Here is a 17,936-nt window from a genome sequence, read left to right on the forward strand (position 1 = left end):
CTTGAAGCTTTTCGTATGAGTTGTTTTAATTTAGCCTTTGCATTTTTGAATTTCATTAGATTTTCGTAGGTTGGATTTCTAAAATATTGTGTTAGAAGAAAGTTTTTCATTTTTAATTGTTCTTCAATCTCTTTATTCCACCATGTTTTGGAAGTTCTATTGTTGTTTTTCAAATACTTACATTCGTCGATTTTTTCTTTTATAATAGGTAAAATTTTATGTTGATCGGTTATTGTTTCCACATCAATTTCATTGATCATTTGGATTGCTTTTGCTTTGTTTATACATTCAATTTGATAGTTATATTTTTTAGCGGAGTTTAATATTTCAAAAGATATAATTCGGTGATTACTCATAATTTCATCAAAGTGTATATTCCATTCTATTTTATGTGCTATATCTGATGATGCAAATGTTAAATCAATGGTTGATGGAGTTGTGTTTGGTGATTTGATTAATGTAGGGGAACCGTCATTCAAATTAACTAAAGCTGTATTTTCTAATAGTTTTTCTAGTAACTCTCCTCTTGGGCAATTATTTTGTTTTAAATTCCAGGTTTGGCTATGAGCATTGAAATCTCCAGCTAATATTGTTGGTAAATCTGATTTTTCAATTATTTCTAGTAATTTTGTTAACGGGTCTTTAATGTCTTGATTCCTTATAGGGAGTGGAGGTATATATATTGAAATTATTAAAAGAGGTTTTTCTGTGTTTAATGTTTTAATGCCTATTGTTTCTAATGGGCTTAAATCTGGCAAATTAAATTTTTTAAATGTTATTTCATTACGGACTAGTATACCTACGCCTCCGTAACCGTTTGTTTGCGCTCACACCACACCACTTGGGCGGCATCCATTTATTACGTAACGCTAAAATTGTAAATTCTTGACCCCCTCCCCCCCCTCCGTAACGCTTTTTGTATGAAAAATTTCAAATTTTTGTATGAGCCGTAACGCTGTAGCCTACTCCCCCCCTCCCCCTAGAGCGTTACGTAATTTGTGGATGCCGCCTTGTTGCTGCTATCTATTGTTCCATTCAGAACAGCAAACGGAATATTTCGTCACCATCCAGCGTGATGCTTCTTCGCTTTGGCGCCAACAGGCAAGCGCGCCAAACTAGAGAAAGCAGAACGCGCGTAAATGAATATTGTTTCCAGATTCTGTGCGCCTATAAAAGGCGCACCCGATTTGTACATATTATATAGTTTCACTCGTTCCCCACCGAGTAGGCACGCTGCCTCTCGGTGGCAATAAAGTTAGAAGTTCAAAACGTAGCCGTTGTTCTTCGTCGTTGTCCCCGTCATCCTTCTTCCAACACAACGTAGGGCCCGTCCGCAGACGAAACATTGGTGCCGTGACCAGGATTCGCGGCCCATTTCATCCCCGGTCAAACACCGTTATTTCTTAGTAATTTAACAAATTGAAATCCTGCAAATTTATATTCTTCATTAGGTTTAATCCAAATTTCTTGTAAAAGAGCTATATCAATTCTATTTGTATTGAGGAAGTTTATCAGTACTTTACGAGTGTCAGAAGGACGAATACTAGTGATGTTATGTTGCATAAATTTTAAATTCCTGTAACTGTCCATGCTGCGTTTGCTGGGTTGGCTTGACCTTTCATAACTTCCGATTCAATTATCGACTTAATTTGGTCGCTTATGTTAATCAGTAGAATGTCGGTGTCAATAGTGTCTTTGTTGTTCTTAGATTTATCCGCGTGTTTGAGGATGGATTTCTGTATTGCGCTTATCTTGTTTATGATTGTAGATACTTCGGACGGTTTTTCGTGTGGTTGTTTCAAATGGTTTCCTGTTTTGTGAATTGTACCTGTCAGTGAATTTTGAGATCGGGTTGTTGGTCGGGTGTTGTTACAGTCGTTTCCTGTCATGGGGGGAAATTCTGTCAATGATTCCAGTCTGCCTTGTAGTTGCTGTGGTTTTGGGAATTTATTTGATGCTTCGATGAAGGTCAGTCTCTCATTAGCCATAACGTAACGAATCTTGTCTTGACGAATCCTTTCCGGGCAGTTTTTGTCCGTCACTCTGTGCGTCTGTTTGCAGTGATAGCAATTAGTCGGATTCGTGCATGTCTGCTTGTCATGTTCAAGACCGCAGTTTTCGCAGCGGTCATTCCTACTCTTACATGATTTTTGTCTGTGTCCATAGCGCCAGCACTTACTACACATTTTTATGGGGAAGATGTAAGCTTCCACCATCGCCGCTACCCCGTAAATAGCAACATTTTCAGGTAGTTCTTGTTCCGCAACAAAAATTTTGATTGTGTACGTCGGTATCAATTTTTCGTCCTTCATCCTTTTGATTCGTTCCACTTTCGTAATTTTCTTTTTGCCTCCAGTCTGGATGTTGTTTAATATTTCATCGTCGGTCAGTGAAGGGGGGACATTCCTAACGATACCTACGGATTCCTTCAGCATGTTAGGTACGTATGTCTTGAATTTGAATTCTTCGGTCAGTAGTTTTGAATTAATCAAATCCTCTGCGTCTCTCGGTCGATTGAAAGAAATTCTGTATCGTCCTTGTCCTGCGAATTTCAATTCCTTGTAGTTTTTTATTCCAATATTATGAAGAATTTTGGCCATTTCCATCGTGTGCACTGGTTTGTCATTTGGATTTTCCCTCTCAATGAAGAAAACTGTGTCTGTCGTATTCTTGATCCAGTTTTCTCGGGTCGTGTACTTGTTAGTTTTCGGGTCCTTTTTCATATTCCTTCTGTTTTCCATTCCAGTTGCTTCATTCAGTTTGTCTGTTTCATTTTCTTCTGTCCCATCGACGTTCATTTTGTTTGTCAGATTGTTCGTCATTTCTTTTCGTTGTACCATTTCCGTTCCTTTGTCAACCTTACAGGTTTTTGCTCTTTGACTTTCGATAATTTCTTCCAACTTTCGTCTAACTCCACATTTCATTAATCCGTCTTTTATGCCGTTCTTACCTGGGAATGAGTCCTGGTTTACGCCATCTTGGTCCTCAAACCCCAAAAACTCACTACCACTTGAGCTCATCCACTACAGTGGGGATTCGCTCGTTGGGGGTCCGCTACATGGAATGACTCGATTGTTGGATGTTCGCTGGTTGGAAAATATTCCAACTAAAAAGCACTGAAATGTCACCAGAAAATGTAAAACTGACTTTGACGTTTGAGTACCGTCGCATTGAAGTCTCCATATATAGAACAAATACGTATGTATATGTGCGTTTTGTGACGATTTGCTCTCCAGATGCGTTAGTGTGGAGCATTTTTACCAGCTGTCAGTCGTTCCAACTAACGGGTCGGATTCGCTAGATGGAAGGCAGTCGTGTTCCAACCAGCGAACCCCCGCTGTAAAACTTAACCTATATTTACACCACTTATCACTAAAATTAAACCTAACCTATTCTAGCTGATAATTTTTTTTTCTCTAAGATTTCTGAATTCAAAGATAGTAAAAGTTAATGGATATATAAAAAAACGCGTTAAGTTCAATTTAATCATGAACAATTCCACCACTTCAATCAATAATATTAAAACTTTCTGTTTTTCCAAAAACCGCGTGTCCGCGAAACAAGCTCAAACAAGACCAGCTTCTACTTCCCGATGTTGCTGCTATGAACGTTAACGCGAGAAAGTAGTAATCCTTTATAAAAGAGATTCGCGGAAGCTGACGTTTCTGTCAAAGTGTGAGCCAATCGAGCAGCGAGAGCTGTCAAAGTGTGAGCCAAACGAACATGCGTTATGTTTGTTTTCAACTTTTCTTGAATAGTAATGTAATCCGCTTGAAATTATTTCGGTAAAAGTAATTTTGCTTGAAGCAAAAACATGAAATATTTTTATTTTTTAAATTTTTGTCAATGCGATTATTAGTTGTTGATATTTTCGGCTGTTTATTAGTTTGGATATGTAGCTCAAAGAACGAAACAAAATAAACTTTTTAGCAATGAGGAAGTCATGTCCGAGTTACAATATTATTCTCGACGCCGAGCAAAATCAGCACTGTTGGTCTGTTGCCAAATCATTCCATTTTACTCCCGCTTATCTCTCTATAAAGGATCACTAAATGGGCCCATAGTGATTGGGCAGGATTCGGATCCAAACTGTATCCATAAAAATGATAAGATTCGGAACAATGTGCTATAAAAAATAAATGACGTGCGGTAAATATGCCGACACCCAAATGCATCGCCTGATGCACTCGCACACAAATCAAAACAATGAATCAAAAAGTGTAAACATTATCAATTTTAAAGAATTTTTGTTGGATCTGTTTCAAATTGAGAAACCAAGGCTTCTTGGCAAAAGAAACGCTAGAGTTTGCCCTGAATGTGATGTTTAGCACTCACGATCAGCTCAAGCGTCGCACACCGAAGGACGGCATCGACCGGCGCGAATTCATCACCCTCCTTGTGGACGAGTATTACGAAACATCCAATCTTGGTACGAGTCACTGCACATTGGTCCAGAAAGCATAGTTTGGCGGACATAATTACGCGGTTTTCGTCTCGATTTTGTGATTTTTCAAGCAAAGTATCTTCTCTGCTTGAAAAATCACTGAATCGAGACAAAAACATGCCCCACGCTGAGGTATACCTTGATCTGGATAGCGATATTAATTTATGAATTCTCCGATCTCGCAGAATCCCAACAGCAGGTCACTGCCAACCTTGCCAATTTCGCTTACGACCCCATTAACTGGAACCATCTGAAACAAGCCAAGGCGCACGACCTGTTCGTCGAAATCCTGAACGGTTCGGTTGATCCGGCCTTACTGGTCCACGCTGCCGCGGGAATTTGCAACCTTTGCCTCGATACGCAAGTGGCCGAGTATCTGAGGCTTGGTGGAACCTTGAAACGGATTCGCGAGTTGATAGAGCGTTATCAGACCAAGAGCGAACTTGTTGGCCACCTTCTGACGACCTTGGTTTACGTAGATCGAGAACCGCTGGATGTCGATTTCCGACGGATTTTAGTAAAATTGAAGCAAGGATCGAACAGGATAGTTGCGAATCTGGCAGAGGTCCAACTGGAGAACAATGCGAGTGCTTCAGCTGAGAAGGTGGTTCAGCAGTAGCTTTTCCACAGGACAGGTGTTCACCGTAAGTCGCGTGTTTCGGCGCGAAGATTTGGACAAGTTTGCGGAATTTACGGGGGATAGCAATCCGATACACAGACGGGATCAGCAGAGTTTCGTAAATGGGGCGTTGCTGAATGCAACGACGGCGGGGATTATTGGGAGTAATTTTCCGGGCTATGTGGTGACCTCGCAGGAGTTTCGATTTCCCAATCGGTGCCGGGTGGACGAGGAGGTTCAATTTCGTGTGCAGGTGGAGGGGCTCAGGAAGATTGTGACCGTCTCATATGAATGCAGCCAAGGGGAGCAGACGGTATTCGAGGGAACGGCCAAATTGTTTGCAGTGAAGGGGGGTAGTTGATGTTTGGACCGAGAGTGTTTTAATAAACTTTCGCTTTCGCGGTCATAAGATGAGTCAAGTGCAAGACTAAACCTTTTTTTCGCTGCTGGCGAGTCCGATAACCTTATAAGGCAGGGGTTAACCAACACTTTGGAACGCTTCAAATGAAGAAAGTTTTTTTCTGTCTTTATTAACGAGATTTTTAGCCCTGGGCTAGTTCATCTCGGGACCAACGGCTTTACTTCCCTTCCGAAGGAAGTCGTCACTATAACCTTTTTGTCATAAGTGACTAATCTCGGGGATGAGATTCGATCCCAGGTCCTCGGCGTGTGTTCTAACCCCTACACCAGGTCCGTCCCCTAAATAAAGTGAATCTCATTGTATTGAATGAACTAGTGTTTGGATTTTGACAGAGGCGTCGCGGGGCTCTTCAAGCCACATGTGCACCAGCCACTCGAAGGCGAAAATAACAAGTAAAAACACAATTTTGGTAGAGATTTTTTTTATCAAAAAAATCTAAAAACCACTTAATTGATTTATTTTACTTTATTTGAACAATTCGTATACATTTCACGTTAGGGTACTTATCTAGACTTATTTATACATTAGAGCAATTCTCCTGTCACTTCGTTTAGCAAATTTTTCAATAATCTTATCGTAAAAGCCTACTCGTTTTTACAAATCTTGCAATAGCTTTCGTTCAACGCACATTATCATTAGTCATTTTAGTTGCGCCTCATTCATTGTGCTTCTCAAATATGATTTGACTCTCCTCAAGACCGAAAAGCTTCTTTCCACGGACACAGTAGTGCTTGGAAGACACAAAATTTGCTTTCCAAGATCAAATACTTCTGAAAACACATCTAGTTCTGTCTCATGAATGTACGAAACGATTTCCATAACACTTTGACCTTTAAATTCGTTTTTGTCATACAAAACTTTCAGTTCATTTGTAAGCTTCATTCTGTCATGCGATTTAAATCGATCACAGAAGTTGTCAACCAAATCTTTGGGAAATGCTTCATCAAACTTTGAATTATCTAGCAAAGCAGAGTACTGAAAATTATGGAGATCTTTGAAACGAACGTCGATTCGATGCAATGAGCCTCTGTACGTGCCATAAATTCTTTTGTTCTCTTGACTTTTACTGTGCGCCGTGTGTTGGTGCTGTCTCGCTCTTTCTCACGGGCAACTTGAAAACAGGGCGCACAGTAAAAGTCAAACGTTTTATGGCATGCATAGGCTCATATGCGATAAATCAAAGTACAATAAACTTTGTAATATTTTGAATGAGCCTCTGTACGTGCCATAAATTCTTTTGTTCTCATGACTTTTACTGTATTGGTGCTGTCTCGCTCTCTCTCACGGGCAACTTGAAAACAGGGCGCACAGTAAAAGTCAAACGTTTTATAGCATGCATAGGCTCATATGCATGTCGACGATCATTTGAGACACCCGCTGTCTCAAAGCACGATGAGAGTATCGCATTAAACCTTGATTCACATTGCAATCTAGCAACATTCTCTTTCGTCTCGTTTACGCTTTTCATACATGCAACAAAATCTAAATCTTTCAACTGCAATGTAAGGTACAACATATCGGTAAAACGAAATATCATTTTCATTTTGCAGCGTTTGGTGGGGCAATGAGAGCGCAAGTCAGTCCAAAGCCGGGGGAAGGGAAAGGTAATGGCCGTAATAGCACAGAACAGATAGGAAAGATGACAGCTGCCAAAATAAACACGAACACTAGCGCACCTGGTGGCGGCGGGCAAGCTTTTTACACAGTAAATTTTTCGAAAAATGTACAGAATTAGACAAGAAAACTCGTCTAAATCTTTTTTAGGATTTCTACTCCAAGGTTGTTGCAAAACGAAGGTAATCTCCAGAGGGAGTGGAATATATTCATTTATTTTGAGGGTAACGAAAAATGGTTTTGCACTATCTCTCTGTTTTATTAATCAGATTGTACAATAGTTTTTTTTAATTGAATTCGAATATGAATGGTAAATGTTCATTAAAAATAGTTTTTTAGTTGTTTTGTATTATTTTTTATATCCTCATAGAGAAAGAGTAAGAATGAACCCACGCCCTTTGTGTTCAAATATTTTAGATATCTTTTTTTTAAATTTCTTTATTAGTATCATTCCAAACATTACATTCATTTCTTATATCTAGGTGTTCTGTGTTATTAGACAACATTATCATCCTAATTTGGTAAAACAAATTTACGATTTTGTTAACATTTTGTTAACAACATATTACATTTCATTTTCCGTAGCAGTTCAGATTTTTTACAGGTGAGTTGATTTCAGCTGCTTAAAAGAGAAAAATATAGAAATCAATTATTCTTAATTTCTAATGACTTTAATGACCGGAATATAACTAATGATTGGAAATTTAAGCAGAATATAACTAATGACCGGAGCAGAATTAAGCACGCATTGACCGTTTTTCGGTGGCTGCGATGATAACGCGTACTTTATTCTTTGCAGTACTGTATGTAAGAAAATGATACTTTGCCCCGGACACATTTTGAAGTTTCATCAGCTTGCTGGTTTTTTGCACTAGGTTCATGGTCATCCATGATAAATTCAGTTACTTGGGTCAGAGAGAGAGGAGATTGCTGGCCTAGATTGCGAGCCCCCAAAAGTCAAGGGTACCTGTCACCTATTGTTACCGAAAAACCGCACATTTGAAGGGCGGAGCGTGAAATACCGTAAAAATTCCATAAAAAGTCAACGTGATTAAAATTTTTAGATGTTTTTCAATGATTTCACATTTTAAAAAGTTGAATATCTAAATATACTTGTTTTTATGAATCGTGCAATTGGAATAGATGGACAAATTGATGTGAAGATTTGCGAAAAAGTTACACGTCTTCTCAGTAAGAATCGAACTCACGACTCCCTGATCTCTAGTTAGGGTGCGTTACCCCTACGCCATGAGAGGACTCATGAACGCAGAAGTTAACCTGAATTCCATTTCAGCTCAATATTCACGTGGTCCTTCTTTGCAAAGTGCACCTCTTTCGGATGAATTAGATGCCCATCCTATCTAAATATATAGTTGTGTGTTGGCGAACTGCTATTGATTTTTTTTATATTCATATCCTTTTTCATAGTGAACAACAGGAAGTGAATATGTTTTTGACCTAAACAAGTTCATATGACCGTTGTGCACAACCCAAGATTTAAAAAAAGAAGGCAAGAAAAACTAACCAAATATCAATGAGCTGTCTGCTCTCTCTCTCAGCTTTAGGTAAAAAAATATTGTACTTTTGGTGAAAAATTATGGAATTAGATTTAAAATTTTGATGCCATACAAACAATAATGATTTTATCTATCTATCTATATAAATAAAAATTGAATGATGTTTGTATGTCACGAAATGGCTTGAGAACGGGCTATCGGATTTTGAAATTTTACATTATGATATGATCCTGAAGTGTTCCGACGTGTTTGTGTGTATAAAAAACTCAGGATGTTCAACGGGAGTGATCGGAGCTGCCAATTTTGTATGGCCTACTTGATGGCAAGACGAAGTTTGACGGGACCACTAGTAAATAATAAAAAAAAAGTCAAAAGGAGTTTTTTTAGAGTTTGCGACCATTATGATCAATCGCAGATCATATTTCAGTAAAAAAAAACCTTGATAGAGTCATTTAGCATCATCTTAAGTCACGTTAGTATTATTTTAACTAATGAAGCAATATAAATTTAGTTGACCAATAATTGCATTTCTGACAATGTGCACTTATGAAGTCAAGTATCGTGATTACGTCGGATCAGGTTGCTGTCTACACAAAGGGTGGAGGGCGGCTGTCAACTGGAAGTAAAATTGAAAAGCCGCCAACCTAAGTCCAGAACCAGTTTTATGGCTTAACGCGGATAAGTAAAAATAATTATTCGTAAAATTACAGGTAATCTATGCGCTTGGAAGATATTGTTTGCAAGCAGTTATTTGCTACGTTCTACTGCAGTGTGCTGTTGGCAATTTAATCAGCAAATTCTGAAAAATTCCCATAATGGATAATTTTGAGAAAATTGATTACGCCTTAATCATTGTTTGGTCGTAATTTTGTATGGTTGGTTACTTTTTAGAACCAGCGAAACGTTGTGGGCTTCGTGGCCGAGTGGTTGGTGTCGCCAGGCAGTAATCGCTTCGTGTCATGAGGTGTGGGTTCGATTTCCGCTTCAGCCGTCAAAACTTTTCGTCAGAAATGTTTCTCGGCTGTGCCACTGGAGCATGCTTGTCCGTTGTCTAGTGTTAAGTTACAGTCTGTGTAGCTAAATGGCTGAAGACGAAGTCCGTGTCTTTTTAAAGAGCCGCTAATACCACCCTTGGTCTACACCGCGCTTATTCGTCGTTTCACGCTACAAGTGGCCGATTTCTTCACCCCCGTTTATTAAACGTGGCTTACGGTTTAAGCGAACCGACTTATTCCCACACTTTGATTCGACATCCCGTACTACGATCCACACTATTTAAGATCGGGGAGATAAATGACAAAAATTAGTATAAATCCCATTGGTAAAACAAACAACAACTTAGAAATTCATACGTTTTTTCGATTTTGTAGAACTCGACACTGGTTGAATACCGGAATTTCTAATAATTTCTCTTCCCTGGCTATGAACCAGACGTCAGTCATTTACTCTGGATAGTGGATCTGATGCGCCATATCGAGTGCTTAGTTTGAGGATTTGGAGAAAAATCTTGTTCATGCATTCCAAACTAGTGGTGCTATAGCAAAGTAGATTTGTATTAATTTATTTCAACGAAAAGAAAGAGCATTAAACCACGTCAAATTAATCAACCTTGCACTCGTCTAAAAATTTCCACATCAAACTGACAGCTGTTTTTCCTGCTTCTCTCACATCATAGCAAACCTTTGGTGAAAATAATAAACAAAACAAACAATGTGTTGGAAGAGGTTTGGGGGCACGAGTTTGTGTTTGAACAGAAAAATCAAACTCGTTAATCAAAAACAGTGTTTGCATGAAGGGAAACTTATTTTCGACATCTTTTTCTTTACAGGATGGAAGAAAATTGAAATTAGCGATTTTTTTCTAAGTTAAATAACAAATTCATTCCCCGTGAAGCAAGGGGACGGGGGAACTTGATAATGGTTGGTTCAGGTCGAAAACTCCGGTCGCCCATAAAGGATGTTACCACTTACCACACCATTTTTAACACATTTTCAAAGACAATTTAAACCAAAAAGGATGCTAAAGTCAATAATCAGCGGATAATCGTTCATGTTTGGCTATCGGAGCCTATCAGGTTTTTGATTTATGTAGGGAAGATGTACCAGTATTCGCCGCCTCGAATTGTATACCGTTGTACGAAACATATAGGCAAAAACCGTAGCGTGTTAGTCAAATCGTTTTACAATTATTCGGCAATATTCTTAGAAATCTCAAACTTTTCTCAGAAAATTATAGGAAAAAAATTTCAAAATATTTGCATCTTTACACCATAGTGTACCTGAATTCACCACCATCAATCTCCAACCATCAAGAAATCTACGTAAATGGCGAATTCAAAAGAAAAAAAATCTGACCAGTGCTTATATGTTTCAGTTTTCCTTCTAAACATGAATTGGAAGCTTTCATTCACTGTATCCTAAAATCCTAAAATGTGTCCTGGGTCCTAAAATTTTTAATGAAATCTTGTTTTTATTTTATAACACGAAAAAGCATCTTACTGTATTGTGTATTTCTTTGACTACTGGACTGCGAAGTGCGACTTGATAAGTGCGAAAATGCTAATAAAAGTGCGAGAATGCATCGAATCATGTTGGTGTCTTCAGAGCACTTATTCTATGGACTGATTTGATGCAATCGCGCACTTTTATTAGCGTTCCCGCACTTGTAAAAACTTCTGCGATAGTCCAGTGGTGAAAGAAATGCGCAATAACTACTTTAGCAATTTTTCCCGCTCAAATAATGGCTATATCATGATTAAACTTTAATTTAAAAATTTGGTCCATAAATGAACCTTGACACTTTTGATCATGTTTGACGTTCGCTTAGTCGACAAAAACACCACAGGGGTTTTAGTTCGACCACTGGGGTTGTTCCTATCTGACATTTTGTAAGGGACACGGAAAACAAAATACACCCAAAATTTGAGTTTAAGCCAAAGGATGTGACAAAATCTAAAAAAATGTTTTTTTTGGGCTTAAACCAACGGAAAACATTAGAAAATTGAGTAAACATGTGTTTTTGGCCTAAATTTAAGCGTTTGGCACTAAAATTGGGACAGGGCTTTAGGACCCTATTCAATCGATGGTGTTAACTTTACAAACTTTATCTGTTTTTGCACTGATTGACGATGCTGATTTATATAAAACTATTTGATATTATTAGTTCATTTGTTTGTGTGATCCAGGTGTTAATAATGGAAAAATTTTACATACCCTTGATGATAATACTTCCCTGAACAGAAATATTATATTTTGAGCACCCTTTTCGAAGCTATTCTACCCGGGTATCCATGTACTGCTTTCAATCCTGAAATTATTCTTATTGTGCATGCTCATGCATTATATTAGTGATGCTCATAATCATGCAACAGATAAGAAGTAGAGAAAAAGAGAATATAGGAACAGTGATTAGTAATGAGTTAATTATGTAGTTTTGTTAAAATTATAAACAATTAAGCAGCAGTAATGAATTGCTTGTAAAATGAATTTGCAGCATAGCTGAGCCTTTCGGATCGAAAGACTGATGTATAAAAATAATTTGTTTCGAAATTGTCCGCGTGGTCTTCTAGTGCCCCTATTAGATAAGAATCAGCCATAGACATACACACCGAATGCTCGCCATGACCCTATGACCAACATTTGTATATGTATAGCCTTAGCTGATGTGGCTTTTCTAATAGGTAGTTCTTTCACTCATTGATTGTCTTCAAAACTAGTATAGAAAAATGATTTTATTTCATTTATTACTACATTGAAGCTACATTGTACTTATTAAGTATTAGGTATTATTTTAGGTTTTTATCACTACTGATCAGTGTCTGCATATTTCAAGATACAGTCAACAACGCCGATCCTCAGTAGGCTCCGTCATCGTTGAATTCTTCTTTGTGTGAATGTTTGTTTGACAATACATGCACGAATCTGGTAGAACGTGCATTCAGTTTTTCAATTACTTTTGCTACACTAATTCTCATCCACTACTGACATTCAAATTCAATTTCACTAGTGAAAAAAATCATTTCCGTCAGAATACCCCACAAAACATCCGCAAATTGCAAAAGTTGTATTTTTTTTATTAAAAGACAATCCTGATTCATCAACTGGAGGCATCACATTGCCGTTTTCTTACACCAGTAATATAAAATTCATTTGTAATTTTTTATGTTCAATTTTCAATTTCAGTGCCTCTAGGTGAAACTGAATTTTGAAATGACACCAACAGTGGGTGAAACTGAATGTGTGCGTGTGTTGCACCCACTCTCTTTCTCGTCGCATTCGCACTCGAAGTCAGATTGGCTTCTTGCTAGCGGAGTTTGTTTTTGTTCGTTTTCGCACTGATCGGGTATCATTCGGCTGAATTTTTACGACACTGCTACTGATATTATCAAGGCCAGAATTCCCAGTGAGTGAAGAATTTTATAGTACTAGAACACCATTGAAGATCGCTAACCATTACCTAATCATGGAACGGCTTTTTGCTCTATTATTTTAGGTAGATGCTATTGATCTCCCTTTGCTCCTATCCGCAACCCGGTGCACGCGCTCTGTTGGTTTTCTAAAACCTCGTAGAAGATTACAAACCGTCAATGGCATTCCCAATTACAACCCCACATTGCACATTCAAGGGTCTGATTGTGCTCCTAATCCACCCTCAGTTCGTAATCTTCTCGCCAGCTTGAAATTATATTTTCCCGAAGTGAAAGTAATTTTGATGAGTGATAGCCTAGTGCAGCCCAACTGCATAGTACAGTAGTTTAACCAGAATCTTAAGGTCAGAAGATAAAATCTAAATTTTGTAATAAAAAGGCTGCCATTGCTTTAAAATTCACCCAACATCTAAATCAAAACTACTAACGACAGCGATCAATCATCAAAACTCATCGCTCCCTGGAAAATATAATCCAAAGCCCGGTAAAACAAAATATCGTAGAAAATATTGTGATTTTCCTTGACTACTGGAGTCATAGGTCGGTTCTGCTTCCTATTTGAACCGTCGTTTTCCACTACACCTTACCAAAATTCTCTGCACCAATCTTAAACATGTTCAGGGTTTGCATGACATGCTCAGCTATAGATGCTGCTAATTTATCGTCACTCACGTCTTCGATCTGTACCAAACGTTCAAAGGCTTTCCCTGAAAAGGTTAACTTGTTGTCACTTAAGAAACCTACATTTGTTTAGATTCCTTACCATTTTCAAACAATACCGAAGTGTCATGCCAAGCTGGGATTTTCTGGAATTGTCAGTCGTGTCATCCACCATCACTGCTGCATAGGGTGATCAAAGTAATTTGGACAGACCTTTACGCGTATATAATTTGGCCATTTACGGCAAAATCAAATGAAGGTGGCCAAATTATATACGCGTAACGCTCTGTCCAAAATACATAAAACACCCTATTTCGCTTCCTGTACTTCTCCAATCATTTCGTCGATCATCGTTTCGCCTATGATCATAATCAGCTCGTTTTGTGTAGTAGCGGAAGCTCCCGAGAATACATTACTCTTGCTGTGGTGCGCGAGGAAAACACAGAGATCTCGGCAATTCTCACGGTTTGAAGATTGTTCACTCTCGTCAAAACCACGAAAACTTAAACTATTGGGTTTATTCTACGAGTGGCGTGAGATGACAATTGTCGGTGTCGTATAGCGAGGTGACAATTCTCGGCTCGAGTGAAGTGACTCGCCGTGTAAATCAAATGGAGAGTCACTTCACTCGAGTCGAGAATTGTCACCTCGCTATACGACACCGACAATTGTCATCTCACGCCACTCGTAGAATAAACCCATATGTGTCGCTAAGTAGCACACGATTTCAATTGAATTGGTCAATCCTTCGCGATTTCGCTTCATTTACATATTATGATTGTTCCTTTGAACTTCCCGGCCATGATCAATCGCTTCGTCGATCCGTACCTTTCCAAATGTATGGTATGCCATCGCACTGTCGATGTGATCACAACGTGAACTTTGATAGCGGTGGTGCCAAGATGGTTCCAATCGTTATATCGATTGTATAACATTTTGCGGTAATCCACTTCGCAGTGTACCAGTTCGCGGTACGACATTTCGCGGTTAGTACCATTTGGCGGCATGTCATTTCGCGGTTTGTACTGAGATGTTTCATTTATCTCAACAGTGCAAATTGAAGGACATCCGGTGTTCAAAAAAAGGGTAAATCACTGATAAAAATATTATTAGTGAAAATGCCAACAATTTTCAGTGCAACTCGTAGGAAAAACCACACCGCGAAATGGTACTAACCGCAAAACGGTAAACCGCGAAATGGTTTACCGCGAAATGTCGGACAACCGTTACACCCGGTTCCGTTCCACATTCCCCTTTGTCCTGTTTTTTTTGAATAATAAACAAAGCCAGCAGAACAACCGATCTAAATTTTCGGATCCGCATAACCATTTCATTTCATACAAATTCGCATTGAATTTTCTTGTAACAGTTTTTCCTTTCCTCACGCAAGTGGTAATCATGTTTGCCATTTTTGGTCAGGGTGTATCCATTTTCACTAGCTGTATCTTCTCGGAGTTTCGGGAAGCTTTCCTCTAAAGCTCCGTAAAAAAGTCTTTCAAAGATTCCTTCGGAAAGCTTTTCAAGGATTCTATCGGGGAGCCTTTAGGAATTTCTTTGGAAAGTCCCTTAGATATTACCTAGGGAAGTCCTTCAGGGCTCTTCAGTAAAGTTCTGCAGAAAAGTTTTCAGGAGTTTTATCTGGAATTATATATAGGGATTTGATCAATAAGTTCTTCAGGAATCCCTTCATAATATCAGGGCTGGTAGCAGTCAGACAGCAAAATAATAGTGACTTAAGTAACCAAAATGATAAAAAAGTGACCAAAAAGTGACTTGCAAACAACAAGTTTTAGTCATAAAAATGACCAGAAATAAAAATACGTACGCGAATGTAGAATGTAGGAAACTGCAGTACACACAAATGTTATTTCTAAAATGATGACTTCATAACTACAAATATAAGTGCAAAATTTAAGTTCAAAAGCGAAAACATGGACTCTATAATTAAGAATATTACCAAGTATGTCTCAACAGTTGAATGTTTGAAACTTATACAAATCACTTCACTGAATTACAATAGATATGAAACATCATCAAGGGACAGAACGTGCCTATCAAAAATCCTGGTAAATCTTGTACGGGGCGCATAAACGCTAGGCCGCAGAGTTAGGCATATGCTATAACTTTAAGGCGAAACATCTCGGAATCCAAAGATGGCCGTCACAATGGCCGACTTCTTCCCCTACTCACGTTTTTAAAGGCACAAAACTGAAGAAATAGTTGGCACACGTACCTGATCTTCTTATTTTAAGCTTTCTGCTAGTGCACAAAGCCAAAATAAAAAGTTCACTGTTGTGGGATGTTTTCTTCGCGAGATTTGTGCCTTCGAAGTTTTGGTGCAATCTCAGAAGTTGATTCCAAACTGTTTCACCTTAAACTCGGATTCAGGTCCGTACAGAAAATCTCCTGGAAATTCAAAATTCATCAAGTCTGAAGAAAGAAATTATGGCAAAATTCTTTGTCATTAATGGCGAATTCAATCGCCAAAATTCTTGAAAGTTGTTTCTTGGGAAGTTTCAGGAAGAGTTCGAGAGTAAATTTACGATGATAAAGGAAGATTGTTTAGTGAAATCTTGTGGAATTTTTGGCAGAATCGAGAATTTAAAATAGAAGAGAAAAGCATCCCAGTAGAAATCATTTAAAATTTAACCCTCACTTTCCAAAGGTAGCTTCGAAGCTTTATCTATAACTGGAGAAAAACTGAATCTGATTCCTGAACAAGTTTTCGACAAATTTGTTAAATTATGTTTAGTTAAAATTTCAGAGAAGTTTCAGGCTTCTATATTGAACCACTTTTGTTGAATTTTATTCAAAGGTAGGCTATAGATCTCTTCAGTCTTTCCGTTGGTTTCTCCAGAAATTCGTCTAAATATACTCAGCAGGTCTGTCAGAAATTGAGCCGTCATTCACATTTAAAAAAATAAAATCAGAACTTTTTTTTTCACAATACCCACCAAATAAATTCCAGATATTCTGTAAAAAAATGTCTGCAGTATACACCTGAATTCTTCCAGAAAGTTAGCACAGAATCCTCTCCTCTTAAGACACTTCATTGATCTTAAAAAATGTTTGAATTAGAATAATAAAAACTAGTTTTTTTTTTTGTAGGTAGCGATAGGGGTAGTACTGGCACTCTTAATCTGCCCTAAGCTCCTTCCCAGCATTTGCTTTTATAAGCCTCTATTGCGTTCATCACACAGACGTTCCTAAGCAATGTTGCTCAAATGGTCACTGTGTACGCTAGCAGCAATCAGCCCTTGCCGTAGTTTTGCAGTCTACTAGTTCAGACTACTATCAAACTATGATAAGGCCTGAAATGCTACTAGAGTGGTTAAAGTGAAGAACGAAATAGTTTTATTAAAAGGTCCTCATTCCCCATTTCATTTCATCACTTACTATCGTCACTTTTATTTTCGACACTATCACATATATCACCGATTATCACTCATCAACTTTGGTAATACACTTCTGATATACTTTCCATTATATCACTTTTCACATCACACCATTTTCATATAAATTCACTGTTATTACCATTTACCATCTGTTACCATTACTAAGTAATTAAAAGATATTCAATTTAAATGTATAATTATATTGTTGCTGTAGAGTCATTACTATTCAAACTACGATTTAGCACTATGATCAAGAAATTTACCGTAAAAAAATCACTTCGATCCATTCTTCTGCACTCGCTGTCGTTATTAACACTTTTATCATGCACGTTTGAAGAGCTAGGCAATAAAGTTTATATTCAGAGAAATGATTGCACAAATGCACAATGTATTATGGCCATTGTTAAATTAGTAGAGTTCACATCATTATTATTATATTTTTATCAAAACTATCAGAATCACTTTCACTTTCATTTTCAAATTTTCATCACCATAGATTTTATTATAAAATCACTATTAGCACCTTCATAATCACAAAATTTAATAACGACGAGTGTAACGCACAGTTCCACCAAACACCCACCCCTTATGTTGCATTATAAAACGATTGATCACACGTTGGCTTCGAAACTTAACCACCATTGCTGATTAGTACAAAGGATGCTACAGCTTGTGTAAACGAACTGAAACATCAACAACCAGCACTGGTTTATAAGTAACTAATGAGCCCTGGCGGTCCCTCGGTTCGAAGAGGACCTGATAATATGCCGAAACATATTAACAGATCCTCTGCCTGAATGCAGCCGTTTCATGATAAATCATGAACCGTTGGAGGTGTGC

The 17,936-nt window shown here is 38.0% G+C and overlaps 1 protein-coding gene and 1 long non-coding RNA gene across 2 annotated transcripts; one reads left to right on the forward strand and one right to left on the reverse strand.

The window, feature by feature from the left end:
- The first annotated feature begins 4,173 nt into the window (after window positions 1-4,173).
- On the forward strand, window positions 4,174-5,482 carry LOC5563790 (armadillo repeat-containing protein 7). The gene is given in 3 exon segments (XM_021851896.1): window positions 4,174-4,429; window positions 4,630-5,049; window positions 5,051-5,482. Coding segments are annotated over 3 exon segments (903 nt in total). The 5' UTR covers window positions 4,174-4,320; the 3' UTR covers window positions 5,425-5,482.
- An 8,087-nt stretch (window positions 5,483-13,569) lies between these two features.
- On the reverse strand, window positions 13,570-14,262 carry LOC110678411. Its single transcript, XR_002501577.1, has 2 exons — window positions 13,805-14,262; window positions 13,570-13,748 (listed from the first exon to the last, which is right to left on the reverse strand). It is a non-coding gene; the product is annotated as an uncharacterized LOC110678411 (long non-coding RNA).
- Between the last annotated feature and the right edge of the window lie 3,674 nt (window positions 14,263-17,936).

This window comes from Aedes aegypti, chromosome 3, assembly GCF_002204515.2.
Source record: "Aedes aegypti strain LVP_AGWG chromosome 3, AaegL5.0 Primary Assembly, whole genome shotgun sequence".
Taxonomy (NCBI): Eukaryota; Metazoa; Arthropoda; class Insecta; order Diptera; family Culicidae; genus Aedes; species Aedes aegypti.